The sequence below is a fragment of the Monodelphis domestica genome, chromosome 2 (genome assembly GCF_027887165.1).
Source record: "Monodelphis domestica isolate mMonDom1 chromosome 2, mMonDom1.pri, whole genome shotgun sequence".
Taxonomy (NCBI): Eukaryota; Metazoa; Chordata; class Mammalia; order Didelphimorphia; family Didelphidae; genus Monodelphis; species Monodelphis domestica.
The window spans coordinates 493821561-493840990 of record NC_077228.1 but is presented as its reverse complement, the minus strand read 5'-3'; the positions used below and the strand labels follow the sequence as shown (position 1 = coordinate 493840990).

The 19430-nt window shown below is 44.0% G+C and overlaps 1 protein-coding gene across 4 annotated transcripts in view; it reads right to left on the bottom strand.

Annotated features, from left to right (window-relative positions):
* BCL9 (BCL9 transcription coactivator) overlaps positions 1-19430 on the bottom strand; it is a 116871-nt gene that overhangs the window by 13223 nt on the left and 84218 nt on the right. Inside the window, exons 1-5 of one of the 4 annotated variants that reach the window (XM_001363255.4) lie at positions 17995-18180; positions 14103-14248; positions 8100-8179; positions 1991-2290; positions 772-1088 (exon numbers count right to left, since the gene is read on the bottom strand). In XM_001363255.4, the coding sequence (XP_001363292.1) occupies positions 772-1088; positions 1991-2043 (370 nt within the window). In that variant the 5' untranslated portion in view covers positions 2044-2290; positions 8100-8179; positions 14103-14248; positions 17995-18180. Of the gene's footprint in view, positions 1-771; positions 1089-1990; positions 2291-8099; positions 8180-14102; positions 14249-17994; positions 18181-19430 lie in introns of those variants that run through there. The other 3 variants (XM_056819296.1, XM_007485327.3, XM_007485329.3) reach the window with 3 other exon arrangements.

Sequence of the window (19430 nt, the reverse complement as noted above, 5' to 3'; positions counted from 1 at the left end):
TCATTCCAATTCACAAAGAAAGGGCCTGATTTTACAGTGAAAGGTCACACTTTTACCCCTGAAAGCTAAGGCTTGGCTGGTCCTTCCCTTAGCTGGCACAGGTCAAATAGCAGAAAAAGAGGAGCTTGGTGTTATTGTGTTGGGGGAGGGGCAAAGAATAAACTCGGCCTCAGCCTCCCCCATTCTTCCTGATTCACTCCACCTGGGTTGCCTGCCAATCCTTTGCCACATGTAGTAGTTCATTCCTACCACTTCGAAATCGGCTGTGACTAGCCCGGACTCATGCCAGGGCCATTAAGGCTTCCTCTTGTGCCTACAAGTCTGACAAAGTGGCAACCAGAGGGCACAAAACATGAGCCTTGGAAGATTAATCTGATGGTGAAGAGGTGGGTGCGTCACAGTAACTGCTCCAATGTGGGCTATTTGCATCCACAAACTGGAACTACTGGCTTTCCTGCCATCATACAAACAGAAGGGATGCCAAGAAAACCCAAGGAGAACATCGTGAGGGGAAGGAACCTCAGCGAACATGCTCCCTCCTTCCTAGCCCAGCTGCAGCCCCAAAAGAAATTCCAGAACGAACTCCTCGAGCTGCTAATTATTTGGGAAAATTAGAAGCATTTCTATTAAAAATGAAGAGCACATATTTAGCCTCTAAAAGATTCACCCGAGCAGCTGAGTGGAGGTTAGCTGGCACTGACAGACGGCCGCAGGGCCTTCCCTCAGGGCCTTCCCGCTTCCCCGGGACTCTGGAAGTTCTGGCCGACATACCTTTGATTTCAGAGTCATCATTTGGCGTCCCAGCGTCCCTCTGATCAAAGGAGTCCGCTGAAATACTTCTCTCCCTTCTCCCCTTTCCCTTGGCACCATTTCCAGCCCCGTTCTTCAGCCCCATGCTCCCACCTGGGCCAGGGAGTGCTTTGGGGGGGTGGCCCCCACTCTTGGAGTCACAGGGGGATGGCTGGGACTGGCTGGCTGAGCCCCCCTGTTTACCCGGATTGGAGAATTTGGAATCCAGCTGGGGGTTTCCAGATGGGGACATCACTGTGGGGGGACGGACCATCACCTCCTGCTTAGATTTGGGGCTACTGAAAAAAACACACAACAGAAGGAAGTCAGGCTCCTGGTACAGCTTGTCAACACAGAGCAGGAAGACAGAGTTTCTGTTCTGGGATAAAACAGACACAAGGATGGCTCAGTAACTTTGTCCATGTTTCATGTTCGCCTCTCTCCCCCCTCCATCAGTGGCTTAGCAGTGAGGAATGAGCAGGAGGGCCTGCTGGGTCCCAGGAACTACAGTCCCTTGGGGCCCCATCTCTAGGGCTTCTGTCAATAAAGGACAACCGTTTCTATGTACATAAAGAAGTGTCTCGCACCAGGACTGGCTCAAAGTAAACACACGGGGCATCACAAAGATCACCATGCTGCCTGTGCCCAGGTGGAGGACACAAACAGTTCAGCTGGGAGGAAAGACCAAATTCCCTACAGTAAGTCATCACAAGGAAAACCCAGTGACAGGAGAAATGCCCTCCCCAAACGTCCTGGAGGAGATGAAGGGGCTGCTGCCCACCAGCAAATGGCTAAGTTTCTGAGAAAGGAAGGCTGAGGATTCTCTTCCCTCCAGGGAGGAATGGGCGGGAGGAGAGGACTCAGGGAGGTTAGGATAGGAGAGAGAAGAGCAAAAGGAAAAGCCTTCACTGAATTTTGAATCTACTATAACCACCTTCTTTAAAAAAAAAACAAAAACCTTTACCTTATGTCTTAGTATTCATTCTAAGGCAGAAGAGAGGCAAGGGCTGGGCAATGGGGGTTAAGTGACTTGCCCAGGGTCACCGAGCTGGGAAATGTCTGAAGCCTGGCACTCGAGCTTTCTTTATTTCTGTTTCCCTTTCTTCCCAATCTGGCTCTCACTTCTTCACTGGACAAACCCTCACTCCCTGGTTAAGAGGAAGCTTTCCCATCTGCCCAGTAGGGCCCTCTCACCTCTTACCTCTGCGTATTTCCTGATGGAGAGTTCCTCACTTTAGGGTTGCTGGAATGCATTGATTGAAATCCTGAGTTTGTAGTCACAATCGGGGACGGCTCACCAAGCTCCTCTCGGTGGGGGCAGCAGTCACAGCTGCAGGCAGGTGCCACGACAGGGTAGGCCCCTCAGCGCTGTCTGTCCCTAGGTCTTTTTTCTTTTTGCTTTTCTCTGCTGTGGTAATGGACCCTTTCCCCTTGCAGCTCCAGCATTCTCTAGGTATGTGCTTCCTGCTGCCAAGGGAAAATCTCGCATCTCCAGGGCCCACTGTAAAGAAAGCCACCCAGAAGAGTGGGAAGCAGAAACACAGATACAAAACACCCTTAGGTGAGATGTGAAGACAGCACACATTCAACAGGACAGGCCAAACAAAGGAAGTTCTTCCTCAAGCAACAGGAGGGGAAAAAAGAGGCTGCATACACCTAAGCCTCTGGACACCATGCTCCAGAAGAAACTCTACCAAAATAAAGTTCTCTTCCCTCCCTCCCTCTGTGCATGTACTTAGGTGGCTAGAATCAGATCAAGAAAGAATCATGCCTAGAAAAGCCAAATTCTCTTCAGTTTCTCTGCTTTTGTATATCAGACCTATTCCACATTAGCCAATCTTTCCTCAAAATGCCTTGATCAGCACTGGGCCCCAACACATGGCTAAAGCTACAAAGGATGGGCCAGTTGGATATTTTACCTTTGGTGACTTACCAGGCCCTCAAAGAAAGTCATAAACTGGACTTTCCCTCATTTCAAACTACTCTGCATTTTAACTTGGGCCTAAAGAATCAGCCCATGAAATTGGAGGAAAAAAATAAAAATCAGTCGGGGCTAAAAAAGCAATCAAACAAAAAGAATTGAATCAATACAAAATTGAATGAATTATACCTCTAATTTCCATGACCTGTGTTAAATTTTAATAGGAATGTGTGTCTTAGAAGGAATGCTATGTGGTGCATATTCTCTTATCCAAAGGAGAGGAGGAAAAACAACACTGTATGTATGAGCAAGTGGATCCATAATTTTTGCAGGTAGAAGAACATTTCAGAAGGCTGAAACACTTCCTGAACTTATCTGCAAGGCTAATTCAAAACATAAAGGTCCAAACAATATTTAGGAGTGCCCTCTCAGTGCAGCAAAGCAGTCTAGTCATCTTGTTTAGAAATCCAAGGACGCTAAATCCCAGGGTAGGCCCAACATGATTCTTCATGATTACTAGGCCCACCTCTCCCTCTTCTTCCATCTAACTGACTGGGCAAATATCCGTGGAGGTAGTGAAGACATTAGCTACAGGGACAGTAGCCAGAACCAGCTCGAGGGCCACAGCCTGTCTGATCTTGTTTTATTACAAAACAGGACAGGAAACAGGAGAATGTGTTCCAGTCTAAGTCCACAATAACTTATTGTGTGGCTGTGAACAAGTCACTTAATGTCTATTTCTATTTTATTTCTCCACCCAGAAAACCACAATAGTACTCAATTCCTATCCATTTCATGTCAATTCACAAACAAGGGTATGAAACTTCTATCTATGAAAAATCTCCTAGTTTTCTCTTTCTGTCTTAGAACAAATTTTAGTAGCATTCTGGAGACAGGTGAAGGCATTAGATTGATGAATTAATTATAGGTTTTAACTAAGCAACTCTAGAATACTAAATATATTTTGGCCTAGTTTATGTTTAATTTTTATTTTCATTTTCATCCTGTCACCACCATTTGTGTAAGTTTAAATATCAAAGGTGAAGAACAGAAAGAACACGAAGCTTGGAATCAAAAGATTTGGGTTTCAACCCCAGTTCTTTGTCTAACTGGGTAAATCTTACATCTTTCCCTGGGTCTCAGTTTCCTTATCTATGAAGTTAGATGACCTCTAAGGTCACTTTTTGCTCTAGGATTCTCTGTACTTTCATCCCTATCAGTTTCAGTTATCTTCACACTAACAGGGGTCTTCAATAAAGCAGAAGTGGAAGCACCTTCTATGTGTAAGAGCTTCCTGCACGTTGGGTAGACTTTCTATGGAAAATTTTGTGTTTGTGCGTTCTCAGCAAGGAGAGAGAAGGAAAAAGATGAATGTCCCTGCCCCTAAGTTGCTGAGGACTCTGGAAACTGAATTTCACTGTTCTACATCCATGAGTTGTTCTGGTCATCTCCTCTTCTTGATCTCCTTTTGTTGTCAATATCATATGCATAAGCATTTTGGTTAACTTTCTACATCATGTATCTATGCTTTGCTTCCCTAATGAGACTATAAGCTCTTAAGGACAGGAGTCATGGTTCCTTTTTATTTCCCTCTGCACTTAAACAATACGTTAAGACACATAGTAGATGCTTTATGAATACATAGGAAAGTGTATCTATAAAATACAAAGAAATATTTGGTATTTGGGTTATATTTTTCTTTTAAGAGAATTTAAAAGCATTTAACAAAAATCACATCATTAATCTATTCAAATTTTTTGATTATCCCTATTAACTGCTACTAATACTATTTGCTTCCAAAGTGCTTTCATGTTGTTTTTTATTCCTAAAAAAATGCCTTCTTGATGGTCTTTTTACAGGTGTGGGCAGAAGGAGAAATTCTGAAAGAAGTGTTTAAATAACTAAAATTGCCTCAGGTCACACAATCAGTGATCTGAAAACACTCCTCTTCCTACCAAGATATCGCAGAATTCCAGAGTTGTAAAGGATCTTCAAAGTCATCTCATCTGACCAATCAGCAAACAAACCAAACCCCCTTCTACCCCATCCTCTGATAAGTGGTTTTCCAGGGTTTTGGCAAAGTGGGTCCTCTGACCCCAGCAGCTTACTGGAGCAAGAGCAACATTATGGAATAGAGTTGAGGATTCTCATCTGGGGAGCTCATGCTCAGAGTAGGCAGGTTACTGAGCTAGGCCAATGGGCTCATTTCTAGATCTCCAAGTTTTTTTGAGTCCTGTCATCAACTCCTTTTCCTGGTTCTTTATTTCTCTCTTCTACTCTGAATTCTTTTGGAAACAGGTAGATGCAGAGGAAAGTACATTTGGATTTGGAGTCAGAGGAATGGGATTCCAATCTCAGTCAACTTGGGTGATGTGGGAATAGTCACTTCATCCCTCTAGGCCTTAGCTTCCCCCTCTGTAATATGAAAGGGCTAGACTAATGAAAACTTGAAGAGAAGTTTGTCTTGTTCCTGTTTTCTCTCTGTTCTTTAGACTATACCTCCCAACTCTTCCAATCATTCCTCATCCAGCAGAATTTCTAAGGGCTCAACTTTTTTAACATCCTTTAAAAAATACAGTGCTCCAAACAAGCTTCAGGCAAAGTAGAGAAGGGCCATCCTTTCTAGATGTTTTGTTACTATTAGTGTAGTCTAAACTTGCATTAACTTATTTTGGCTGCTGTATCACACGGCTGACTCTAATTGACCTTGCAATCCATTACAAAGCCTGGATCTTTTTCAAATAAATTGCTGAAGCCCAATATTTGTATTGTTCAGTTCTATATAGTTAGTACTTATATAGTTAATTTTCTGAACCCTAGGGTAGTCCTTTACATTTATCTCAATTATATTTCATATTACTAGAGTTAGCCTCTCAATCTTGCCTGTTGAAAGTTCTTTAGATCGTGACTCTGTCATTCAATATGTATATTATCCATCTCAGTTTTATGTAATCTGTATATTGGGTAAGTACGCCTATGTCTTCCTCCAAGTTGATGACAAAATGTTGAATATAATAGAGGTAAGGACAGATCCCTGGGGTATTCCACTAGAAAACTCCCTCAAGGCTGACACCAATCCATTCATTATTTATTCTTTGGATCAAATCACTGACCAGCTATGTATCCAACCAACTATACTATCATCTAACTTCTTCCCAAGGATATCATGAAATATTCTGTCAAATGTCTAGACATAATACAAGTGCATTACATTATGGCATTCCTCAATGATTAGGACAATAATTTTTTTAAAAGGCAATGAAATCCATCTGCTAACCTATGTTCACACCACCCATTTTTAATTTAAAGCTAGAGGTACAAGTTTAACATGGTGAAATACTTTGTGCAAGCCCATGCAAAGATAAAAGTGAGGATAATCCTCAGTTTTTTTATGCATCTATCTGAACTCAAAAGCAAATAAAGACATCCTATCATTCTGGCTCATATTGTTGGTTTTTGAGTTTACAAGTTCCATAAGACGTGTCTACCCAAAGAGGACAACAGGGAGACTGTCCTCTATAACCTGTGTATTCTGAAGGAGCTTGAGTTTGTAGGATGGGTGCAGCGCTGATGCCCAAGTGCTTGTCCATTTCACTAGCAAAAACATCTGTCTCAGTGTGAAGGGGTAGGCCAAGGAGGGATTTCCCTAACACAGTTACTGAGATGTTTTCTTGGGGAACAGCATAAGATGAAGAAAAGAGATGAGGATAATGTGTTTGGGATTTTGGTCCTAACCTGCAATTTCACTGTCTGCTCCTTTTAGCAATGCTCATCTCCAATTGCTCTTCAACTTACAATCTTGGAGAGTTCTCCAGGTCATGGAGAGACTCCAGGACCCAGGCAACATCACACCCCCAGCATATATCAGAGGAGGGTCTTAAAATTAGTCTGGCAGACTCAGAAGTCAGTTCTTGATTCATTAAGCCACACTGTAGTTTACTTACTGGTGGCAATATAAAGCTTTGCTAGTTTTTTTTTCCTTCTACCAAAAATATGTAAATTAGAATTTTAAAGTTTCCAACTGTATTTTAATTCCTTTAAGCAAAAAGAAGAAAAAAATTCTCCAGTCACAAATGGAGCTACAGCTGCCATAATCTCCAGCAGCCTGCCCACTATCATCCCTACTCTTACCAATGTTCAACTGCCCCTTGCCTACAGGGTGCTCCTTTATTACCTACAAACACACTCATGTCTTTCCCTTGATTGAGTCCATCCCCAATAGTTCTGGTCCCATATCTCTCTTCCCTTTTGTGGCTAGATGCCTTGAGAAGGCCTGTGCACAACAGCTGTTGTCACAGCTTTCCTGTCACTGTCTTCTTAACTCTTTGCAGTCTGGTTTCCAACACTGTCATTCAATCAAAACTGTTTTCTCCCAAGTTACTAATGATCTCTTACTTGCCAAATCTACTGGCTTTTTGGGAATACTCATCCATCCTTCTTGACCTTTCCTATAGCCTCAACACTGCTCTCTCCTGGTTCTCATCCTACCTGCCTGACTGCTTTCTATCTCCTTTGCTGAATGTCCACCCATATCATACCCTCTAACTAAAGGTGTTCCTCATGATTCTATCCTGGATCCGCTTAGTTTCTCCCTCTGTACTGCTAAGCTTGGTGAACTCATCAGTTCTCATGGTTTTAATGATTTTTCCATTCCACTGTTAAATAAATCTTCCTAAGGGCATTCTCAGTATATCAGCTCATCCTTCCCCATTCATTCCTCTCCAGTGGCAGCCTCTTATTTCTAGATCCAATGTAAAATCCTGTTTGGCTAAAACTCTTCCTAAACTGGCCCCTTCCTACCTTCCAGACTTCCTACACCTTATTTATCTTCATTTACTCTCCAGTAATACTGGCCTCTTTGCTGTTCCTTTCATAAGATAGCCCATCTTCTGATTGCAGACATTTTCACTGGTGGACACCAAGTCTGGAATTCTCCTCCTCATTTCTGCCTTCTAACTTTTCTGGTTTTATTCAAGTCTCAGCTAAATTTCCACATTCTGCAAGAAGCTTTTCCCTTAATCCTAGCATCTTCCCTCTGAGATGCTCCCCAACTGATCCTGTATGTTTCTTGTTTGTCCCTTGTCTGTCTTCCCCATCAGGCTGTGAGCTCATTCACAGCAGGGACTGTTTTTTGGTTTGGTTTTCTTGCTTTGTAACCCTAGCACTTAGCATAGTGCCTGACACACAAAAGGCTTTTAATAAATGCTAGCTAACTTGACCTATCCTACTCCTTATATCTTTGGGTAATTTCTTAACAATAACCTTGTGACTGCATCCTATCAAGGCCTGGAATTGATCGACAAATCCAATCAAATTCTTTCCTGCTATACTTGTTACTAAGTGAGGCTGCCTTCTACTTTCAAGATCATCCTTCTTTTAAACCACTCACCCAAACCCCAGGGGTCACGATACAGCAGTGCTCATCATGGAGATGAGAGCAGAACTTCTTTCCTCAAAAGATACTCATACCTAGAGCAAGACAAAGATGAGAAAGAAACCTGTGAGTGGAAAACAAAACTATTCGCAGCCCCATTTTGTCACTGAATATTGCCAGAGAATGCTACATTACATTTATTCTGGGACAGCAATTTACAAGGAAGCTATCATTTGTTCCATGAGTCAAGGCAGCTCTCCATTATCAGAGCTCTGTGGATTAGCAAAGTCCTGCATCACTTTCCTAAGAGGGCCGTCTTGTCCTTTCCCATCATCATGTCTGGGGTGTTCTAAGTTCTTGAGGAAAAGCTTCTGTATTGGGGACTGAGAGTGGAGGGGAAAAAAGGCTTTAACACTTGGATCACAGGCTTCCCCTCAAGCCAAAGCTTAGGTTATGCCACTAATACCCATATGACAGTGCCTAACATCCTGATTTTATAATTTCTCAACTTCGCTTCAGCTACCAGTTGTGTATTTCATGACCATCTCCACGATCCTGATGACTTTCAAAAAGTCACTTTTCAGACTACAGTCTCTTATTCTTTCCCTTCTTTTATTCTCTCACTCCCACTGAACCTACAATTTTCTTCTGGCTAATACTGGATAACTTCTACCCTCTGCACCTAGGCTGCACAGCTTTGGTCAAATACTCTCAGGGCTTCTCTATCCTGAAAATCCCTTCCTCTACCCTGATAGCCTATCTTCAACTACCTTCTCCTCTCTTTCCCAGGCATACTTCTGCACAGAATAGCTGACAATCAGTCCCTCCACTTTCTTACCACTCACTCTCCTCAACCCCTTGCAATCTGGCTTTCTCCGATAATAGTCTAAACTGCTTTCTCAAAGATCAATGGCCCCCAGTGCTAAAACCCAACTATCTTTTCATAATCCTTGGCCTTTCAACATGTGAAACTTTGATCACTCCCTCTTTCATTCAACTGAGTTTAGAGTTGAGGGCTCTGCCAAGGGCCCCTTTCCCAGCCCTTGAGTCTAGGACACTAAACTCTCCTGACTCCCCTCCCAGGCTTGCTGTGAGGCTCCCATGAGGTCATCTTGGTAAAGCACTTACTTTGCCCAGTGTCTCCTTCCTTCTTTCCCTGATCACTCCTGTCCTTGGCAGCATGATACCTATTTCTCTTCCTACTCCCTAAATAGAAACATTCTCCAAGGTTTTGCCCTTGGACCTCTTTTCTTCTCCCTCTACATTCTCTCAAGCCCTGTATCACATCTGTCAATCGCTTCTATTCAGCAAACCCCCAAGTCTGCATTTCTTATTATTTTAAGTTCTCTTGGCACCTCAGGGGGCAGCTAGATGGTTCAGGGAATTGGTCCAGAGTTGGGAGGTCCTGGGTTCAAATCAGACCACAGATATTTCCTAGCTGTGTGATCTTGGGCAAGTCATTTAACTCCCATGGCCTAGCCCTTATCACCCTTCTGCCTTGGAACCAATAAACAATATTGATTCTAAGATGGAAACTAAAGGTTTAAAAAAACAAGGGTAAAACCAGATTTCTCATTCAGAAGATAATGCACTGAGGTGTGAGTCAAGAGGACCTGGGCTCTGGACCCATTTTTCTCCATGATTAGCTATGAAACTTTGGCTCAGTCACTTGGTCACTGAGTCTCAATTCATCTGTAAAACAAAGATAACACTTGGCTCCTTAACTTCAATGGGCTGTTACCATCCAACGGGATAAAACATGCAAAGCATTCTGTAAACTTGAAATTGCTGTATAAATATAAATTATTATCTTTCCTTCAAAACCTTCCCCTCATCTAGACATTTTTGTAGTGGTTTAAAAGTACCTCTAACTATTCAATTACCCGTATTAAAAAACTTCAGATTTATTTTTTAATAATGGGAAGAGAGAAAAATCTATGGACTATACCTTCCCCAACTGTTTCCATCAGGGAGGGGACCAGAGCTTTCCTAAAAATTCTGGATTTCCTTGATTGCTAAATAGCACAACTCACAAATTAGATACTTAATACCCATAGGACTGAAATCTCCTTCAAGCCCAAGTGAAGATTTGCTCTCATAATAGGTGCCTAAAGGTTTATTGAATTCTGAAGGAATGGTGGAATGCTCAACAACATACTCTTCTCTAGCAAGGACTGATTGCCATAGTCCTCTTTGAGCATTTATCTCAGGTATTTGGTTAAGGCCTAGTATGATACTCTCCTGCAGGGTAGTGATTTGTGCAAAACAGGTATTCCAATTTAATTTGTCTAGTTGAAAAGACCATTCAGCACAAACTTCTAAAAGAAGTTTATGGAAATGGGCCTTTCCATTAAATTCTTACTCTCATATAGCTCCAATTAGAGGACTTCTGAGGAACTCTAAAAGGTATTTACTTGACATATCAGAAAATCTATCAAGAACACTGTTTCTCTAGTCACTTTAGTCCATACTCAGTTATCAGTGCTAATGGAGAGTAGGCAGGAAGCAAAATCTTTCACTTTTTCTTCAACAAAAATACAGCTGGGAACTGTTTTTTAAAAATCCTAGCAAATTGATTTTTTGGCAATAAGTCCCATTTGAGTCAATAAATACTTAGTAAGGCTATGTATAAAGGCCTGTTAATACTAAAGGAGACAAAAAGATCAATGAAAGACTCCCTACCCTCATGGAGAATAAGATCTAATGGGGAAGATGAAATCACTATAAAACCAATAACTATACCATAAACTGGAATAAAAGTGCATAAGAATTCCAAATAACATATTATGATAGTCTGACAGAGGGAGAAATCTTCAGTAGGGGTTTTAGGGAAGGGTTTGCTGAAGATAACATATTTAAGCTGAGGCTCAAAGAACAGGTGGGATCCTAATGGGTGGGATGATGGTGGAGAGTATTCTAGACCTAGGGAGCAGCATCACCAAAGACAAAGAATTAGGGGAATGCAGGTCATGTTCACTATGCCTGAAGTATGGTCTGTATAGACTATCAAGTACAGGGGAGAAAGCGATACAAATCAGGGCTGGAGGAATCTGGACATTATTCTGAAGCATTAGGGTTTTGAATGCAGAGTGAATCACCAGATGAATAGTAATCTGTTGACAAAACAGTGAAATTGGAAAGGCAACAGATTTTTCTGTTAGGTAGAGAGCCTGGGAAAAGGTAAGGAACTGGGTTTTAGACATGCTGAATTGGAAGGTTTCAGCAGACCATTTAAGCAAAGACATCCCATGGGCCAGAAGAATGACTAGAGTTCTGAGGCAAGATCAGGAACATAGAGACTAAAGCAACATGTGCCCAGAGGTGGTAGCTTAATCTGAGAGTGCATGAGGAAATCAGAGAAAAGTGGTCAGGACAGAATCTAGGCAGCCAGGAAGAAAGAAGGAGCCAGCAGAATATCAAAGACAGTACAAAAATCAGGGAATTAGGGAATCTCAAAGCCAAAATCTGCCCAGAAGCAGGTCACAATCCACTGTGTCAAATGACAGCAAAGTCAGGGAGGATGAGGATTGAAATCATGACAAAATCCCTGACCTTAAGAAGCGTACAATCTATGAGGGGTGGTAGGACACTCACCCAAATCAGTACTTCTCAAACTAGAATTGGTGGGAGGGACTAGGCTGGCTCTTTTGGTCCAGGAAGACAAATCTAGAACCAACAGGTGGGAATTACAAGGAGGCAAATTTCAGATAAGTAAACTGAAAACAACAACAATGAAAGTTCTTCTAAAAAATCAGTTAGAACTATACAAATGTGGCTGGGATGTATGAATTCTTCCTTGCTGGACTATTTTCAAATGGAGGCTGTCCTCCACTAGCTAGAAATGTTGTATGCTGGACTCATATTTTGGGCAGTGCTGGGGGTGGGGTCCTGTATTTCTCTAATTAATAAGTACATAAGAGAAGCACAAAATGCTGTGACATCAGATAAAGAAGAGATTACTATTGGTTTGGAGCAATGCAAAGATGTCATGGAGGTGGCAGTTCTTGATCTAGGCAGGATTTCAACAAGCTGAAACCGGGTGGGGGAGGAACAGGAGAAGGGAAGACTATTCTAGGCCCAGGGCAGAGCACAAGTAGACACAGAAAGTTAATCAAGTAAGGGAGGCACTCAGGATACAACAAGGAGTACTGCTGGGTGAGAGCAGAGCCCCTGAAGTGAGCTATTATATTGCTGGGAAGGCAACCAGATCAGGCAGGACCTGCCATACCAGACTGCAGACTTCTACCTTCATACAAGAGGCAGCGGAGAGCCCCTTGACGGATTCCGGGAATGGAATAACTTGGTCATGCCTGGGGTTTAGGAGTTTGAATTAAGGATGTACAGCCCAGAGGCAGGGAGATCACTGAAGATGACTACTGCAGAAGTCTAGGAAAAAGAGAATGAAGGCCCACGTCACCATGGCCATGAGAACAGGAAGATCCTGGTGTGGTAGACACCAAAGGCCTTGCCAGTGATGGGATATGTGGGAGGACAGGCTAAGGAAGGCTGCAAGGTTCTGAGCAGGAAAGCCCCAAAGAACTGTGGTGTCATCACAGACAGGGCAGTCTGGGAGAAGAGAAGACTGAAGGAGGCCCACGGGAGCGATTGGAGATAAGTCTGCAGCTCAGGAGAAGGGTCATCGTTCCGTATTTGGAAGTTTTGCACACACACAGAATGCCTGCTGAAAGTAAATCCTTGTTGAATGAGAGAAGGGGTAGATAATATCAAATGCAGCCGAGAAGTCAGAGGGGATGAAGCCTGAGAGGAAGCTGTTTAATCTGGCTCCTGGGGGAGGGGCTGCTCTTTGGCAAACTTTGAGAGAACAGTTTCAGTAGCACGAGAGGGATGGCAGCCAGACTGCGCGGGATTGAAGGGAGCGTGGGTGAAGAACAAGTGGAGCCATGCCCAGATCTTGCAGGTTTGGGAAATGGGAATGGGAACGAAGCCTCAGATTCTCTTAGGACCCAATTCTGGAGTGTCCTTCTAATTGTTCAATCTATGAGACTGAATCTGGAAGACACTCTGTTCAATGAGATGGTCAGTCCACTTAGGACAAGATTTATACATCTGACCAGACCAGGAAAACGAACCTCAGGAAGACGATTTCTAGTTTAATACACGATGACCTCTCACTGGGGCATCTGCTCTAATAATACACTGATCAGCAACCCATAACGTTTAACTATTTGCAGTTCTGTGCTCTCGGGGAAAGGCATAGAAACAGCCTAGAATGTGATGCCAGAAATTGGATCTCAGGACTCGTTTCCAAGCCCATTCTTAACTTCTGATGTGCTGGCTACTCCAATGGCCTTCCTCTCTCAAAGAGTACAAAGTCAATCAATTTCTTTGTGTAAAAATACCAGGAAGGAAAACCAGCGTCATGGTTAGGGGATAGAAAGCCTTATATTAGATAAATAAATGTTCTGTGCACATTAGAGGGGGAACTATAGATACTTTATGAGAAAATAGACTTAATGTTATTATTAAAATTCAGGTGCTCAAAAGAATAACTATGATGGTTTAGGATAGAATCTTATAAAGTACAACCCCAATTTGCTCTTTCTCCTAGAAGCTATGTATCCCTCTGTCAATTCATAAAAGTGACAGTTCTTATTTTATAGAGTAGAGCAATGGAAAGAATACTGACTGTGGAGTCAGAGGACCCAGTTTCAAATCTAGCTTTTGTCACATACTAGCTGTGTGGCCTTAAGCAAATTTCTTAACCAGATCTCAGGTTTACTCTTCTGTAAAATGAAGTTGGACTAATAGCTTCACTTGAAGCTATGATCCTGGGGATGGCCACATGAATGAAAAGATGCCCTTTCCTGCTGGCATATTTTCTACCTACAGTAGACTGCAGGCACTTTTGCCTCCAGCAATGTGTTCACTGTGGAGTCAACCAATTCAGTTTACATCAGAAACTATATTGGAAAGAATTTTACATTAAAAAGCATTAACAACATGCAACACTTTTCCCACATCATCCTTGATTTCAGAGGTTCTTAGCCAGTGCCTTACCTTCAAAAGTTTTCAGTCTGCTTCTTGTTCCACATTGGAACACTGTAGATCTTTCCAGGGATGATCTTGGCCTCCTCTAAGGAGGTGAGGTGAATCAAAGTAGAAATATACCAGCTAGTCACACTTTAAAGTCAACAGGGCCAGAACTATAAGGTACAAAAGAAAGCAAAATTTCAAATTCTAATCTAGGTTAGTACCACATAAGAAAACCCTCTTCCCCAACTTGACTTTCCAACCAGTATTTGACAAAGGGAAAAGGCGTCATGTTTCTAGACAAATCAATCAGATCATAAAGAACAAGGAAGGAGAAACCACCAAAAATCAAGATACTGACTGACAGGTAGCAACACTATAAGACCCTCTTGGGAATTTTTTTTTTATAACAGTACAAACAATACAAAAAACAAAACTATGCAGATAATATAAAAACCTTTTTAGAAAGTTTCAACTCCCCCTGATCATCTTTAGCAAAGCTGACTTTCTTGTTTCCTTCCCATGTGCCCCTGGTACTAATGAACAGCAAAATGTACAAAATTAAAGTAACGATAGAGAAGAAAGGGGGTGGTCAGATTCTTGAATAATTCAAACTAAAATATGAGCCCCTGAATTAGCAAGATTAGATCATATTTGTGTATCCTCTATCATTATAGGTACACAGGCATTGAGACAAATGTGCTATCCCACCATTCTTATTTTAGGGGTGATAAATGAAGTTTAAGCATGAAGACACTAAACTTTTCTAATTTAGGGCAGAACCTAGATTACCCACCCCTCCTAGCATCTCTAGTGCCACCCACAGCAGTCACTGGTTTAAGTACTATATGAGTAGAAGCAACACATTCCAATATGAAAATGATATATAGATGAGAAAATATAAAAACCAATTTCTTGAACACTTCCCTTGGCACCACAACTGGAGAAGTTTTGACTTGACAGTCCTAAGGGCAATTTTTCAAATCTCTTCACTAAATACGGTGTATAACATCACTTCCCCCCTTGTCCCTATATGCCATAATAATTACTCCAAAATTGAATTAGTTCTACCCATGAAAGATAGGTGGGTTGTAATGAATTGAGTGATGGGTTTGGAGTTGGAAGGACCTGAGTTCTAATCTTGCTATTGATACTTACTAGCTGTGGACTATTTATTTAATCTTTCTAATCTTCAGTTTTCCCTACTGAAAAATGGGGGTAGTAAATGCTACTTCCTATAGGATCCTTTTAGTTATTAAAGTGTTTTGCTGTTGTATTTACTCATTTGTATCCCTAGAGTATCCTCTCGGTAGAATAGAGACTCCTTAAGGACCAGGACCAAGCATAGGTTTTTAAAAAAAGTTTATGGAGTTGAATACTACCTCACCCAGGTATCAAGAGATTCAAGTGAGATAATTTACATATTGAGAAATATAAATGTCAGCTATTATTATCATTATTATGCTTAACATTGTTGGATGCTTAATGTTTACTGAATGATTATTACTGTTACTAGTGGTGAGAAAAAAGTTAGGCCACCAAAATTCTTCCTGAGAGGAGCTGAAAGGTTTCATAGGTGGATATTCATGTTGACTACTGTGACATAGGTAGGGAAGGCACACTGGTGTTACATTTCAATAATGGAAAACTGTATGATAAAGTGATTTATTGGTTAAACAGGTCAGTGGTAGAGCTGACATCCTGAGTCTAAAGCTCTCTAACTTATACTGAGAGCCTTATATATTAGTGTTTATGGACCCTGTCTGCACTTAGAAACTACACAACACCTGGAGAACAAATTTTCCTTTACATGCAATTTTAGTGGATATGCCATTTCCATGGGGGACCAGAGGGACAAAAACTCAAAGATAAAAAGCAAATGTCATATTATATGTAGATTTGATTTTCACCTTTATTAGTGAGACTCTAAGATATAAGTAAGGAATATGAAGTGAATATTCTATACTGTTTTACACAAGTTTTATGGTTTAGTCAATTAATTTATACTCTGGGTAGTCCATTTTCCCTTCTCTCCATTCTTCTAGAATAAGAAGAGTCAAACTCTCTATCCTTCAGCCCTCAAACTCCCTAAACAAGAAAAAAAAAAGCAAAACTCTAACAAAAAACTAGACTGAAGTATAATTGGGAAATATTTAATAAGATAAACAAAAATAGAATAGAACATAGATAATGTTAGTTTGTGGTTTTCTAAGTTAAAATGTGGTCCACAAATATACATTTCAATTTGGTATCTCTGCCCCTAACTATCATCTGAGATTCACTATTATTCAACTTGGTCCCACACTTGCATTCTATTTCTTAAAGCTCATGAAGGTCACCTTCAACTCAATTTCAAGTTCAACTCTCTCTTCTACTGGATTCAACAATAAATTCATCTTATCCTCAGAACATTCTTCTTCCATTTAACAGTGCACTCACTTTCCTTATAACTCAACATTCTATATCTTTAAAAAATATATAAGGAACCCTTTCTGGATTTTTCACCTAAGGTTCATAATTTAAATGTATTATTGCTTTTCTCCCTATGACATAACTTCTCAATGGTAGTTAGTTCATTAATTCTAACTAGTTCTTGCACCAATACTTACAATGGTTATTCACCAGCATCCACATGGTTCCCCACATATTTTCGTTCCCTTTACAAGCTATTTAATACCCCCCTTATCATCATATGATAACTGAACAAGAGCTCAAATCAATATCCCAAGCAAATATTTTCTTGTCAGGATCATCTCATTCAACATACAATTATTGAATACCCTCATATAGGCAAGCCACTAAATGATGGTTCACTGACTATAATAGGTAATGAGATCTTTTTCACCTAGGCACCCAAGCATCACTACTGCATTTATGAGGCCATTGCAAGCTTTCCATTTGTCTCAAATCCAAACCATTCTTCAAAAAATCAGCCCATCTCTGAGTTTCCTCTAACTCTGCGGTTGGTCTGTCCATTCCACTTGGATGTATGCTCCTTGAGGGCAGGAGCTATTTTTACTTTGCCTTTGTTTAGCACAGGGTAGGGCTTGGACAAATGCTTGAGAAGTTACAGCCAGCCCAGGATGTTTAGGTTTTTTCTTGTCTGATAAACACCAGGAATGGTTCCCAGTTTGGGATCCAATTTCCTCTTCTCACCATCCCTAGATTCATCTTTCTTTGCTTTCCCTTAGACACTATGCTCTCGGAGGGCAGCCCAGGTCCTATCTATGTATGTTGGCAAGCATGACTAGAAAGGCATCCAGTGATGCTCTTAATAAATGGGGACCCCTCCAGGCCTGTGCCCCTTCCTTCTCCTTTAACCATGTTTTGTGCCCCCTCAGTCGGTGTGACATCCCAACAGCCAGTGGGATCCCCACTCATGGCCACCCCTCTACTGATGCTAAAGGAGACTTCGCTCTCCAGGACTTGAGTTGGTCGTGATTCACTGACCCAAGCCCTACCAACTCACCTGCTGGGGCCATTGGCTTCCCATGAGCTCGCTCCCCTGAGTCTGGGGCTCGAGCCTTCATGGGGGACCCCCAGGAAGGGGGCCACGAATTCCTGAGGTGCCCCCGGGGGCCAGCCTCTCCTTCCGCTTCATTCCACACCCGACCTCCCCCCAGGACTCCCTCTCCCAGGCCCTCATCCAACGCAGCATATTCCGGAGCCCCCCAGCCGCGCAAGCAGACCCCGACCCCCCCTCTGAAAGTGCGCCGGAGCCCGGTTCCCTGCCGCGGGTTCCCCCCTTTCGACCCCGCCCCCTCCCGCACCCCCCGAGGCTTCGCGCAATAGTTGAACTCCCCCTTGGCAGTGCCCTCCCCGGAGCCGGCTCCAGAACACGCGGACCTTTCCCCCCCCTCCCCCAGGGAGGGGACCTTCCCCTCCCCCGCCCCTCCCCCTCCCCGGCCCTGCCACTTACCCCGACACCCTAGAGGGGAGGGGGAGGCAGGGAGGAATGAGGGCAGGGGACGTTGATCGGCGGCCGCTCTCAGCCCCGGGGGGCCGGGGCCGGGGCCGGCGGCAGCGGCGGCGGCGGCGGCGGCGGCGGCAGCGGCGCAGCGTCTCCCCCCGGCGGCGGCGGAGCCGTCCCACTCCCGCAGGCACACATAGGCTCCATTGTCCGCCGGCGCCTCCCCCTTTCCGGCTCCCCCTCGTGTGGTACCGCCCCTTCCCCCTCCCCTTTGCCCTCCCCCTGCTCCACCTCCGTCACCGCCCTCCCTCCCTCCCGCCGGCCGACAGCCCCGCCCAAGGCGACGGGAGGGGGTGTAGGGAGCGTGAGAGAATTTGCCTCTGCCCTCTCTCTTCATACTGCTAGGCTAGGAAAAACAAGTGTACTCTTGTGTCCTCCACGTTTCTCATTACCAGCCCCTTCCCAGTCTTACAGCCCAGGAAGGTTGATTCCCTTTCCAAGGGAATGCCTCATTACCCCCCCAAGCCATGCAATGGTACCAACCTGTCCGCTTCCTCCCTCCCTCTCCCTTTTCCCGCCCCCCCTTTCGGATAGTCCCCGCCCCTCCAGGGCTCCCCGCCTCCCGTATAGCCCCGCCTCCTGACTCCCCTCCCCCTCCCCGCCACCATTTTACTATGGAACCGCCCATCACCGTCATTCCTTTCATTTGCATAACCCTGCCCAGCGGATCCCCTCCCCTGTTCGTCACCCCCAATCAGGGTGACTCCCACTCCCCCTCCTTAAAGGGGCAGAGCTCCCCCCTTCTAAGGCCCCCCCATCCCCCCGGCCCCAGCACCACCTCCCGCTCAAGCTTGGTTTCCCACTGGGGTGGCGGGGCTCCGGCTGGGCGGAGGTCCTTTCCTCCCCACCCCCACCCCCTTCCCTCCCTCCAGGCACTTGACCGTTGGGCCTGAGAAGTGGAAAGTGGTGTGGGAGCCACTAGAAGGGAATGGGAGTGGGGGGTGCGGAGGAGAGAGGGAGTGTGGAATTGAGCCATCTTAAGCGGAAAGGGGATGGAATCAGCCCCTCCACCTCCTTCCCGCACCCCCTCCACCAGGGCTCTCTCTCCTCCAGCCCCCGGGTCCACCCCCTGCCTCGATAGTCCCCCAGGACTGGGTTGAGCGGTCCGCCCTGCACTCACACACCCACCCAGTGCTCCCCTCTCTCGGGAATGGGTAGCTCCCCCCGGGCTGCGCTCTTCCTTAGGAACCACCCCTTCAATCAGGTAATTGTCAAGGTGTCCCCCCCACCCCCTCCACGCCCTCAGGTAGGCGATCAGTTTCCTCCACCTCGAGCCCGGCTGGGTCTGGACCAGATTAGAGTGGCCACATGGTGCCTCTCCCCAGAATCCTCAATTGCTCCAGGCCCATTGCTATTATTATAGTATTACTACTCTGGAGGTTCGG